The sequence below is a fragment of the Hypanus sabinus genome, chromosome 7, assembly GCF_030144855.1.
Source record: "Hypanus sabinus isolate sHypSab1 chromosome 7, sHypSab1.hap1, whole genome shotgun sequence".
NCBI lineage: Eukaryota > Metazoa > Chordata > Chondrichthyes > Myliobatiformes > Dasyatidae > Hypanus > Hypanus sabinus.
This window is the reverse complement of record NC_082712.1, coordinates 21277936-21291725: the sequence shown is the minus strand read 5'-3', so window position 1 is coordinate 21291725 and position 13790 is coordinate 21277936. Positions and strand designations below refer to the sequence as shown.

Here is a 13790-nt window from a genome sequence, read left to right as displayed (position 1 = left end):
GATATGATACAATATGGAGATAGAAAAATGGTTTGATATTCAGTCCCATGTTGAGATTTGCTTCCCAGACTGCATTTGCTGCTAGTAATGGAGTCTCTAGTGCTAGTTATCAGACATCTATTATGAAGGATTTCTTCTTCTAAAGGAATAAGTTAGAGAAGGTTGTTAGAATTCCTGACAGGTAGCTTGTTTTCAAGTAAAGTGGCAGTATGATAGCATAGCAATTAGTGCATTGCTATTACAGCTTGATGCTTTCCAGAGTTCAGAGTTCAATTCCAGCGCTGTTCCGTAAGGAGTTTCTGTGTGTCCGCTCCGTGGAAAGCGTGGGTTTTCTCCACATGCTCCAGTTTCCACACACTGTCCAAAGATGTTCACAATAGATTAATCAGTCATTGGAAATTGTTACATGATGAGGTTCATATTAATCAGTTTTGTCAGGGGTTGCTGGGGCGGGGCGCGGTATGGCTCAAGGGATGAGAATGCTGTATCACTAAATAAATAAACACACAAATCAATAAACAAATAAATAAAAGACCTTATAAATCAGGTATTCACATTTCCACACCCATCAGTCAAGTTTATTGTCATATGCATAGGTGCAATGAAAAGCTAACTTGCATCAGCATTACAGGCACATAGCACCATTTAAGCAACCTTTACAAGAAGATACACATTTAAGGTGAGAAAGCAAAAGTCAAAGAAGATCTGTGAGGCAAATATTTTTACACAGAGTAGTGACTGTCTAGGAAATAACTATAAGGCCAGAAGACGTAGGAGAGAATTAGTCTATTTGGCCCATCAAGTCTGCTCCGCCATTCCATTGCTCCTTCTCAACCCCATTCTCTTGCCTTCTGCCCATAACCTTCGACATCTTGACTAATCAATAACCTATCAACTTCCACTTTAAATATACTTAATGATTTGGCCTCCACAGCCATCTGTGGCAATGAATTCCACAGATTCACCACCCTCTGGCTAAAGAAATTCTTCCTCATCTCTCTTCTAAATGGACATCCCTCTATTCTGCGGCTGTGCTCTTATAACCATATAACAATTACAGCACAGAAACAGGCCATCTTGGCCCTTCTAGTCCGTGCTGAACTGACACACTACAGGAGACTTCCTCTCCGCATCCATTCGATCTGGGCATTTCGATATTCAAGATTTCAGTGAGATTCACCCACCCCATATTCTTCTAAACTACAGCAAGTACAGGGTCAAAGCCATCAAATTGTCCTCACGCATTAACCCTTTTAATCCCAAAATCATTCTCCCAAATGTCCTCGGCGCTCTCCAATTCCAACACCTTTCCTTAGATAATGGTCCCAAAACTGCTCACGATTCTCCAACTGTAGTCTGACCAATGTTTTATAAAGCCTCAGCATTACATTCTTGGTCTTATAGTCTACTCCTCTCAAAATGAATGGGAACATTGCATTTGCCTTCCTTACCACTGACTCAGTCTTTAAGCTCACCCTTGGAGAATCCTGCAGTAGAACTCCCAAGTCCCTTTGCATCTCTGGTTTTTGAATTTTCTCTGAATTTCAAATATAGCCCACACCTTTATTCTTTCTACCAAGGTGCATGGCCATAAATTCCCCTACACTATATTCCATGTGCCACTTGTTTTGCCATTCTCCCAGTCTGTCTTAGTCTTTCTGCAGACTTCTTGCTTACTCAAAACTACCTGCCCTTCCACCTATCTTCATATTGTCTGCAAATACAAAGCCATCAGTTCCATCATTCAGATCGTTGACATATAAAATGAAAAGAAGCAGTCCTAACACCTGTGAAACTCCACTAGTCACCGGCAGCCAACCAGGAAAGGTCCCTTTTATTCCTACTCTTTGCTTCCCACCAGTCAGCAAATCTTTTATCTATGCTAGTACCTCTCCTGTAATTCCATGGGCTTCACATGTTGTTAAGCTTCACATGCAGCACTTTGTCAAAGAGCTTCTGAAAAACCAAATAAGCAACCTCCACTGACGCTCTTTTGTCTCCCTCCCTGTAATTTCCTCAAACAATTCCAACAGATTTGCTGGGCAAGATTTCCCCTTAAAGAAATAATGGTGACTTTGGCCTGTTTTACCATGTGCCTCTAAGTACCCCAAAAACTCATCTTTAATAATGGACTCCAACATCTTCCCAACCACTGAAGACAGGCTGAAAGGCCAATAATTTCCTTTCTAAGTACATCCTCTCCTTAGTAATACTAACTACACTGACTTCTGCTCACTGACATTCTTGAATTTATGGCATATTGCTGTATTTCACAGTAAAGACAGATGCAAAATACATATTACATTCATCTACCATTTTTCTGTCTCCCTTTACTGTTTCTCCAGTGTAATTTTCCAGCAATCCTATATCTACTCTCACCTCTCCTTTACTCTTTATTTATCTGAAAAAAATCTTCTGGTATCTTCTTTTATGTTATTGGCTAGCTTACTTTCATGTTTCATCTTTTCCTTCATTGTGGTTTTTTTAGTAGCCTTCTGTTGGTTGTTAAAAGCTTCCCAATGTTGTGTTCTTTATACGTACTGTGGGTTACTCATAAAGACACATATTCAGACAGAACATAACCAGAACTTTTACTTAACAGCAAACAGCCACCACGTTTTAACATACAAGCTTCTCGATCATTCTGTCACTTCTGCGCATGCTCCGAGCTCTGTCTAATCAAGTTCTGACATGTGACACGTGATATCACCACATCTTCCTTTCCTTAAAAAGAAAAAATAATTAGCAACATTAATCAAGACAAATGCATAATTTAACATGTCTCTATCAGTCTCTCTGGGGGTTTACAAACATGAGTAGACTTTCTAAGTGGTTCACGCAGTTCTTGTGTTTCGTTGTTATTTTCATATTTTTTCTGGTCGGCATCAGTTAATGGAAACTCTGAAGTTGGCTCCTTCTTGAGGTCTTTGTGATTTCTTCTTAACACTACTCCTTCTTCTGTTTGGACCATGTATGATCTGGGTTGTACTTCTTCAAGTACTATAGCTTTCTGTGTCCACGTGTTCATTTTGTCTTGTGTTCTCACTTCATCTTGGTGCAGTTCAGGTAATGGATGAGAACATCTGTCAAAGTATGTTTTCTGCTTTGCTTTGTGTTCATCTTTCCATCTTTTCACTTGTTCACCTTACTCTGTTCTCAGGAGGCTCTCATTTATTGGCAGATCTCAAATGTCATCCCATCAAGAGCTGAGCAGGTGAAAATTCATATTCAAGTGGAGTACTACGATAGGCTAACAAAGCTTTATAAAAATCACCTCCATTATCTTTTGCTTTGTGCATCAGTTTCTTGATAATTCCTACCAACTTCTCAACTGATGCATTGGACTGAGGGAAAACGGGACCAGATGTAGTATGGACAAAGCCCCATTCCTGAGCAAAATGTCTCATGCATTCACCATTGAATTGTGGACCATTGTCTGTGAAAACTTCATCAGGTACACCATGTGTGGGAAAAAACTGATTTCATGCATGTAATTACATTCTCTGCTGTTGTTCTACCCAAACTACACTCTTCAGGGCACAAGGAGTAGTAGTTTGTTATTAATAGATAATCTTTGTTGTCAGTTACAAACAGATCAATGCCTCTCTTCTGATAAGGTCTCTGAAGTCTAGGATGTGGATGCAGTGGCTCCTTAGGGTTCCTAGATCAGTATTTAAAGCATATTTGACAAGAAGACACCAATTCTGTAATTTCTTGATTCATCCTGGGCTAAAACATCACTTCCTGTGCCCTTCCCTTACACTTCTCAATACCTAGGTGGCCTTCATAAATTTTCCCAAGCATTTCTGTTTGGAGACTTTTAGGAATCACAATTCTGCTACCTTTGTACAATATCCCATCCACAACAGAAAGTTCTGATCTATGGTTCCAATAATCTTATACTTCTGAGATACAGTCATGCATATTATCTGGCCATCCATCCAACACCACTTGTATTACCTGAATGAGAATTTTGTCCTTCTCTCTCTCAAGACGCGGCAGTTCCAACTTATTGGGAGCAACAGGTACAGTTTCTATGACCATATCAATAAATACCTGAACATCAATAACGTTGCTGTGACTGTCTTTTGTTGTTGGATCTATAGCTCTGGAAAGTGTGTCAGCCGTGTACATGAGTTTTTCAGGTGTGTATGACACATTCAATGCATACCTTTACAATTTGATCATCATTCGCTGAATTCGCAAAGGACAGTCTCTTAAAAGTTTGTCAAACAATGCAATTAAAGGCTTATGATCGGTTTCAACATCAATAGATTGCCCTGACACAAACTGATGAAATCTCTCACAAGCAAACATAATGCTGAGCAATTATTTTTCAATTTGGGCATACCTTGTTTCTGGATCGGATAATGAACGAGATGTATATGCCACTGGTAGCCATTCCTTATCATGTTTTTGGAGGAATACTGCCTCTAAATCTGCTTGAGATGCATCACATGAGATTTTGATGGGTCTCTCAGCGTCATAGAATTTCAGCACAGGTTCTTTAGTGAGCACTTTCTTGAGATTTTGCCATGCTTTCTCCTGCTCATGATTCCAGCTCCATTCGGTTTTCTTTTCTGTTAGCTGCCTTGATGGAGCAAGCTATTCTGAAAGATTGGGAATGAATTTTCCCATGTAGTTGACCATTCCCATAAACCTTTGAACATCCTTTTTACATTGCAGTCTTAGCATGTTCTCAATAGCAGAAACCTTCAATGGATCAGGACATACAACCTCTTTGCTGATGATATCACCCACAAAGGTAAGTTCAGTCACTCCTAGCTGACATTTGCCTTTATTCAGCTTCAGGTTTGCCTTGCATGTTGCCTCAAAGACTTGTCTGAGTCTGGCATCATGCTCTTGTTTAGATGATCCCCAAACAATAATATCATCCATGGAAGTATGTACACCCTCAATGTGCATGTGAATGGTTTTATGGTACACTTCAGGAGCTGATGCAATTCCAAATGGAAGCCTAAGAAAATGGTATCTGGCAAAAGGAGTGTTAAAGTTACACAACTTTGAACTTGGTTCATCTAGTTTAAGTTGCCAGAATCCAGAGGATGCATCTAATTTACTAAAATACTTTGCATTAGCAAACTGTGACGTAATTTCTTCACGAGTAGGCAATTTGAAATGCTCTCTTTTAATGGCTCGATTCAAGGCTCTTGGATCTAAGCAAATCCTCAGTTTTCCATTTTTCTTATCAACAATAACAAGCAAATTGACCTGTTTAGTCGGTTTGTCATTTTTTTTGTATGACTCCTAACCATTCCGCTCTGTCAAGCTCCGTTTTCAGTTGATCACTTAATGCAAAAAGTACTTTTCGACATGGATGTACTATGGGTGGCACTGTGTTGTCAATTTTAATTGCGTGCTGTCCTGGAAGACAACCAAGCCCTTTGAACAAGTTCTCATACTCTTTCATCAAGTCACTGTATTCTGACTCTGCGTCACTGTCCAGGACTAATACTCTTTCCACCAAATTCAGTCTCTCACAGGCAGATAAACCCAGAATTGACTGTACATTCTTTGGCACAGCCACAAATGAAAGTTTGTGCACAATATTTTTGTGTGATACTTTTGCCACACATGTTCCTTTAACTGGAATGTCTGCACCTGAATACCCAGTCACTTTTATAAATGTCTGATGTAACTTTGGTCTTGGCATTAATACATTAAACTCAGATTCTGCAAGAACATTTACTTCTGCTCCAGTATCCAATTTAAACAGAATATTGTTTTGATTCACTTGCAATGGAATAGTCCAGTCAATCTTACTTTGATTGTTTTCACAAAGCACATAAAACTACATAAAACTCCTCACATTCATTTTCAAGCACTGCACTTACGTGTTTTATTTCCTTTCTACTTCTGCAACAGCATGAAAAATTATTGCTCTTACCGCAGTTGTTCCACACTTTCCAATGTGCTGGACACACTTTAGGTTGGTGCTGCCGCCCACAGTGATCACAAAGTTGTTTTTTTCTTTCAGAAGACATCTTGCTCTGTCAGTTTTGTTGTCGCTTAATTTTTTTTCTAATGTTTGCGCTTTACAGCATCTACGCTGCCATTCTCGATAAAAAGCTCTTTAACCTGCGACATCACTGTCTCCAAAGCTTTGCAGATTGCCACAGCTTTTTCCAAATTCAAATCTTATTCTAACAGTCTTTCTCTCAGATCATTATCCCGAATGCTGCAAACAATTCTGTCATTAATGAGAGAGACTGTAAGCCTTGCAAACACGCATGTTTTACTGTGGTTTCTCAACTCCATAACAGATTGATCAATCGCTTGACCAGCTTTCTGCTTGCACGTAAAGAATTTGGACCATTCGTACATCACATTGTGCTTCAGTATACAAAATGCTTCAAACTTGTCAATTATCACTTTTAGATTAAAGTTATCTCCATTCTCAAGAGTAAGATAGTTATTTACCTCAATTGGGTCATCTCCAATCACGTGGAATGGAATTGCAGCTTTCGTTTTCTCTGTTTTATTATCTTGCTCCGATCGGAGATAAATAAATTTCAAAACACTGTTTAAATCTTTTCCAGTTTTCAGCTACATTTCCAGTCAGCTGATGTGTCAATGGGGGTTGCAAAACTTCCATTCATAAAGCTGTTAGCAAACAACGAAAAACTTTGCGCTCTTTTTTTCGATTATCTTTGCTTCTTCCACGTTAGCAAAACGAATTATTCTTCCAGAACAGCTTCTGACACCATGTTGTGTTCTTTATATATACCTTTGGTTACTCATAAAGACATATTCTGGAAGATCATAATTAGAACTTTTATTTAACAGCAAACAGCCACCACGTTTTAACATACAAGCTTCTCGATCATCCTGTCATTTCCGTGCATGCTCCGAACTCTTGTCTAATCACATTCTGACACATGACACATGATATCACCACACCCAATCCTCTAACTTTCAACTCATTTTTGCTGTATTATATGCCATCTTTTTGCTTTTATTCTTTCTTTGACTTCCTTTGTCATCCATGGCTGCCTCATTCTCCCTTAGAATACTTCTTCAACGTTGGGGTGCATCTATCCTGTGCCTTCCAAATTCTCAAACCATTGCTGTTCTGCCATCATCCCTGCTAGTGTGCCCTTCCAATCAACTTAGGCCTGCTCCTCTCTCACGTCTCTGTGATTCCCTTTACTTCACTGTAAAACTGATACATCTGTCTTTAGCTTCTCCCTCTCAAACTGCAGGATGGATTTTATCATATTTTGATCACTGAATCCCAAGAGCTCCTTTGCCTTAAACTCCCTAATCAAATCTGGTTCATGACACAAAACCCATTCAAGAATTGCCTTTTCCCCAGTGAGCTTAACCACAAGCTGCTCTAAAAAAAAACATCATGTAGGCATTCTACAAATTCCATTCCTTGGGATCCAGCACCAACCTGATTTTCCCAGTCTACCTGTGTATTGAAATCTGCCATGACGATTTTAACATTGCCCTTTTGACATGCTTGGTCTACGTCCCATTGTAATTTGTACCCCATATCCTGGATACTGTTTGTAGGCATGGAAATAACTCCTATGGGGGTCTTTTTAGTCTTGCAGTTTCTTAGCTCTACCTGCAAGGCTTCTACATCTTTAAATCCTCTATCACCTCTTTGTAAGGATTTAATTTCATTTCTGACCAAGACACACCCCAACCCCTCTGTCTACCTCCTGTCCTTTTAATACATTGTGTATACTTGGATATTAAGCTCCCAACTATTAACTTCTTTCAGCTATGACTCAATGTTGCCCATAACATCATACCTGCCTAACTCTAACTGTGCCACAAGATCCAAAGCCTGACCACTATAACACTCTAAATGTGCTGCCAGAGGTAGCGCTAGAGCCAACTACAGTAGGGGCTTTTAAGAGGCTCTTGGATAGGAACATGAAAGTGCAGGGAATGAAGGGATATGAAAACTATGTAGCAGGAGGGATTAGTTTGGTTGGGCATTTAATGACTAGTTTAATTTATTCAGTACAACATCATGGTCTGAAGGACCTGATCCTGTGCTGTGCTGTTTTATATTCTATGTTTGAAATACAAATTATTCATAATTTTTGCAAGAAAGAAAACAATTAGAACGAAGGTATCTATGCCAAGTTGCCCAAATGTTCCTAAACTATTGTCATCAGGGCTGTGCTGGTTGGTTCAAGAAACAAATAGTTGAATGGAAATAGCTGTCCTGTATCTTATGTTCTAGATATATTTTTATTTAGGAAGACTTTTGATAGGTTGAATAACTTGAAGGGCTGAATGGCCTACAGTTGACCCTCCATTTCCAAAAGTTGTTAAGGAGTTGAGATTAGATCCTTGGAGTGTTTGTAACGGTGTGGTTGTGATTAAGTACTGAAGACAGAGCTTTAGAAAACTGCAATTTGTAGTTTAAAGTACTTTTGTCTGCATGTTAGATCATCCAGGGAAGCCTTTTACTGCACCACTCCTGGTTTATATCAAACTTATGGGTACACAATTTTTAAATCAGTAAACATTTTCTCCATTAAGTCCTTAGGAGCACAAATCTACCCAGAATAATTTCAAGTGTATTCCATTACAGGTGGAAACAGCCAGCAATAACCTGTGTGATGGGAATTTCTGAATAATGTACAAGACTATTACAAATAATTCCAGCATTTCACATTTCATTTTAACCGCCAGTATAGCAAGTCTCTATGGCATAACTTTTTTTTGTGGATTGTTTAAATAGCTTGTTAAAATATACATTGTCACCATCTCAAAAAAAAGCTGACAATGAGATTTCTATTTCTCAGTCAGTCTACATCTCCTAATTTTATGGCTTCCTTTGGACAGATAACGTGGCAACAAATAATGAGATGATTTTCCTGTTTCTCCAGTTTCACCTGTTTCCTCTTTTCCTGGGTCACTCTGGCTCATGCTGTGCAAAGCTTATTGATCATGGCTTTCAGTACTGGATTGTAGGGATACCCTTCTGCAATACTAATTCAGCAATCTGGGCAAATAGTCCTGCTACAGACGAGCTTAGTTCCAATTGTGTCAAATAGTGTACACCTTAACAGAGCTTTCACCAGAGGCAGGAGGGATACTGCAGAAGCTGGAAATCTAGAGTAATACACAAAATTGCTGGAGGTCAGGCAGCTGCATTCTGATGAAGGGTCTCAGCCCAAAACTTCGACTTTCCCTTCATACATGCAGCCTGACCTGCTGGAGTGTTGCTAAAAGTTTTACTAAAATGATTAATATTTGAAGAGCAGTTAGGAAATGGGTCTTTAATGCAGGTACTCCTCCAAGCCACTAGAACCCTGACTTGTAAGTTTATTGTTATTAGATCTGTACCTGGAAGTCCCTACCCAAAAGCATTGTTGATTTGGATTACAACAGTCCAAAGTGCCAATTCACTACCACCATACAAGGACAATTAGAGATGAGTGATAATTATGGATCTTGCTATTTGCAACAAATCTGGAAAAATAAGTAACAGAATATTACTGGTAGCATTGAATTAAACATTTATCCCTCACTTTTTTGTAAAAACAATGAAGAATTATGGTCATCTCCAACATCTTAATGTCACACAGGGGTGTTATATCAAGACCCAAATGCAGGACGCAGACACTGCAGTGCCAGGAACAGGGCAGGACAAAGCTGAAGGAGGGGACAGGACACCTGGGGTGGACTCCCAGCCTGAGACTGGACAAGGACCCAGAATCTGGGTCTTGCCTTGGGCTCAGACCCCCCCAAAACCCAGGTGATGACATGACAAGGCTTGGGGTCTTCAGGCTTGGCTAGAGACTTGGGGTCTTGAGGCTGGAGTCAAGACTTGGTTGGAGGCTTGAGGCTGGAGTTGTGGCTTGGCTGGAGGCTTGAGGGTGGAGCTTGGAGGCAGACTAGGAACTGTACATAAACATAGAGCCAGGACTTCTTCAACTAGCCAGGACTCAACTTTCACTCCACACCAAGGTGGGGCAGGACCATCCATCATGTAGCAGCAGAACAGACTGACTTACCCACAAAGGCAAGGACAAGACAGATTATCCCACAGGGCAACAGCAGGACAGCCCAACTTACCCCCCAGGGCAAGGACAGTAAGAGACAAACACCAAAGAACAACAGACAGTTCCATCTCTGCATCAGGGTGGCTCCAAGAAGCCATTAGAGCCAACAGCCTTGGCTGGTTACAGAAACAACCAGATCCCGACCTAGCTCAGAGTGGCTGGCAGCCACCCAGCTGGCCCAGGAAACAGCTAAATCCTTACCACAATGATAGCTCCAACTAGGAACAGCAAAGCTCCCAGAAGCCATGGTTCTCCAACACAGCCTAAAGATGGTAAGAGGCTATACCAGCCACTTGCTTGACAAGACAACCCCAACCACACTCAATCCCAGGGCCACTTATATTTCCAGCCAACAAGATGAGCATCAGGTGTTTATGGTTTAGTACAACTGAAACAAGGGACAGCCAGAGGACCCGGAGTCCGGGGCCTGCAAACTGGAATGCGGACCCTGGACTGGACCACGGCACTTAATGGTTTCAGATTGTTAGATTGATTGGTGCATGGATTCCTCTGCACAAGGTCCAGTAGTATAGAAGCATGGAAATGTAGAAAGTCTAAACAGGAGTAGTTAGTGTAACAGTATTACAGTGCCAGCTCAATTCTTGCAGTTGCCTATAAGAAGTTCATATATTCTCCACATGGCCACATGGGTTTCCTCCAAGTGCTCCAGTTTCCTCCTACATTCTGAAGGCTTATGGGTTAGGGTTAGCAAAAGCCATGCATGCTATGTTGATGCCAGACGCATGGCGACACTGGTGGCCTGCCCCCAGCACATATCAGACCTGTGCGTTGATCTTTGAAGCAAACAATTCATTTCACTGTTTGTTTCCGTGTTTCCACCTACAAGGTAATCTTTCATCCTCTTTGGTCTCTTCTCCTTTCAACATGTTTATTCACTATATGCTGCAGTTACTCTCTCTCTCCACTGCCAGTGTTCATCATGCTGTCCTCACACTCTGCCTGACAGATCGCTTCCTCCTGTAGAAGGCACTTGTTACCAACCCGCAGCTTTCATTTAGTGTGGACTGCCGCTTTAAGCGTGTCTAAGTGCGGTGGGACTATGACGCCAGTCACGGGCTGAGACTGTTTCTTGTGGATTTGAAAAGAGAGAGAGAGAGGAGAGAGAGAGAGGAGGAGAGAGAGAGGGGAGGAGAGAGAGAGAAAGCCAGTAGCTTCAGCCTGTCCCAGCTGAGTCTGGAACTCTCCTATGCCCACAAGGGTGAGTTAATTGTCGTTCCAGTGCACATCGAATGTGTGGCTGTCACCTCATATAATCCTTCGGAGTGGATTTTTTGGGATATCCTGTGGAGACCACTTATGTGTTAACCCTTGCCCAGGTACGTTGTGTGGTAATTCACTTGAAGACGATATCCCTCTGACAGGCCACTTTTGGTAATAATTCGTATGTGGATCTGGAACGATGACGGACAAGATCTATGGCGATTGCGATCTCGTTACCAGCGTGGAACCTGCGGAATATCTCGTACTTACCTTTCCTCTCCGTTACAACTTGGATTACAAATATCTCTCTCCCATTATTTATTTTGTGGATTACTGAACTTTCCTACTTTACCATCTCAAAACTCTAAGCCTCGTTTCCCCCACCAACACCCCCGCCCCCAAAGCTCAATATAGTTTAGGAGTTATATTTACACACATATATACACATAACACTGTTAACTTTTGTTTATCTTGGTTTAAGTTACTAAATTATAAGCAGTTACTAATAAAGACACGAAGGGTCTCGGCCCGAAACGTCGACAGCACTTCTCCCTATAGATGCTGCCTGGCCTGCTGTGTTCCACCAGCATTTTGTGTGTGTTGTTGTTTGAATTTCCAGCATCTGCGGATTTCCTCGTGCTTACTAATAAAGATAGTGGTTTTAACATCAAAACCAGACTCCATGCGTAGTCTATTGCTGCTGGTTCGTTTCTAAAACATTACAGTCCGTAACACACTGAAAATAATTACAATACCTGGACTGTCTGAGGCTACTTTATCAAAGCCATTCATTCCATTTTCTCCATCCCTCTCCCTCTCTCATCATCATCATCATCATCATTATATGCTGTGTTGAATTGACATGCACGTTCATGGCCATGTTTTTGTTCTTGGCAAATATTTCTACAGAAGTGGTTTGCCATTACAAGACAGGTGACTTCAGCTATTATCAGTACTGTTCAGTGATTGTGGACCAGGACCAGGACCAGCCAACTGTTCATACGACCATCCACCACCTGCTCCCATGACTTCATGTGATGCTGATCAGGGGGTTAAGCAGGTGCAACACCTTGCCCAAGATGACCTGTGGTCTAGCAGAGGGAAGGATCGCCTTACACTCCCTTGGTAGAGATGTATCTTAACACCACCACCCTCCTTTCAAGTTGACCATGTCTAATCATCCAAGTTCAACACCATCTTTCTTCTTTCCCAACATTTCCTTTGATCCCTCCATCCCCAAGTACTATATCTAATTCCTTTTGAATATGTGTAATAGTTTGGTTTCAGTTGCTATTTATGGCAAATAATTCCACACCTTCATCTTTCTCTTTGTTAACAAAATATCACCTCATCTCCTTCCGACCTGCCTGATCCCTGACCCTTACACTAGGACTTCTGATCCTGAACTCCCAGCCTTTGAGAACATCCTTCCGCCATCTAAAACAACACAAGAGATTCTGCAGGTGCTAATACACACAAAATGCTGGAGGAACTCAGCAGGTCAGGTGGCATCTATGGAAAGAACAAACAGTTGACATTTCAGGCCAAGATCATCAGGACTAGGAAGGAAGGAGGAAAAAACCAGAATAAGAAGAAGGAGGGAAGGAAAGGAGTACAAAATGTAAGGTGATAAGAGAATCTAGGTGAGGAAGAAGATGGGTGGGTAGGGGAAGGGATGAATTAAGAAACTGAGAGGGGATATGTGGAAAAGGTTGATAAAGAAGGAATCTAATAGGAGAGGAGAGTGGAATATGGGTGAAAGGGAAGGATGAGGGGCACTGAAGGGAAATAATAGGCAAGATAGGAGAAGAGAAGGGTTAAGAAGGGACCAGAATGGGAAATGGAAAAAGAGAGAAAAGGGGAAGGGGAGAAATTACCGGAAGTTAGAGAAATCCATGTTAATTTAGATTTTATCTACAACATAGATTTCATCTATAGATAACATATGAGCTGTGCCTAGCCCTACAGCCATGCATGTAGATAATGGGCTGAACATGCATCCTTGAAGTGTGCCTGATTACCTCTTAGTAAAATTGCACAAAAATGCTTCAAAAGAAATTGACATTTGTACTATAAGGTGTCAATCAAAAGTTCACATGCATTTGGGTCTAATATACATCTATCTTTTTTATGTCTCTATTTAAACTCTTGCAGGAAAATTCACATGTATTGAAGTGCGATTCCATCTTGAGAGACAGATGGGTTATTATCTCATTCAGATGTACATTCCCAGTCTTCTGATCGTCATTCTCTCCTGGGTGTCCTTTTGGATAAATATGGATGCAGCCCCTGCAAGAGTAGCCTTGGGTATTACCACAGTTCTCACAATGACCACACAAAGCTCTGGGTCTCGAGCTTCTCTCCCAAAGGTAGGAGGCCAGATTTTTTTCCATAGAATTAACGAATGTCATCTTCAAAATGAAAACAGGTAACTATTAAGCAATTAACAAGCTGGTCACTTTTGTACCCCACTGAACAAAAATAATCTATAAAGGCATAAAATGTGATGAAGAT

At 40.9% G+C, this 13790-nt stretch overlaps 1 protein-coding gene across 1 annotated transcript in view; it reads left to right on the top strand.

Moving 5' to 3' along the window:
* glra3 (glycine receptor, alpha 3) overlaps positions 1–13790 on the top strand; it is a 171775-nt gene that overhangs the window by 131614 nt on the left and 26371 nt on the right. Inside the window, exon 6 of the mRNA XM_059973820.1 lies at positions 13431–13645. Within this exon, the coding sequence (XP_059829803.1) occupies positions 13431–13645 (215 nt within the window). The remainder of the gene's footprint in view (positions 1–13430; positions 13646–13790) is intronic.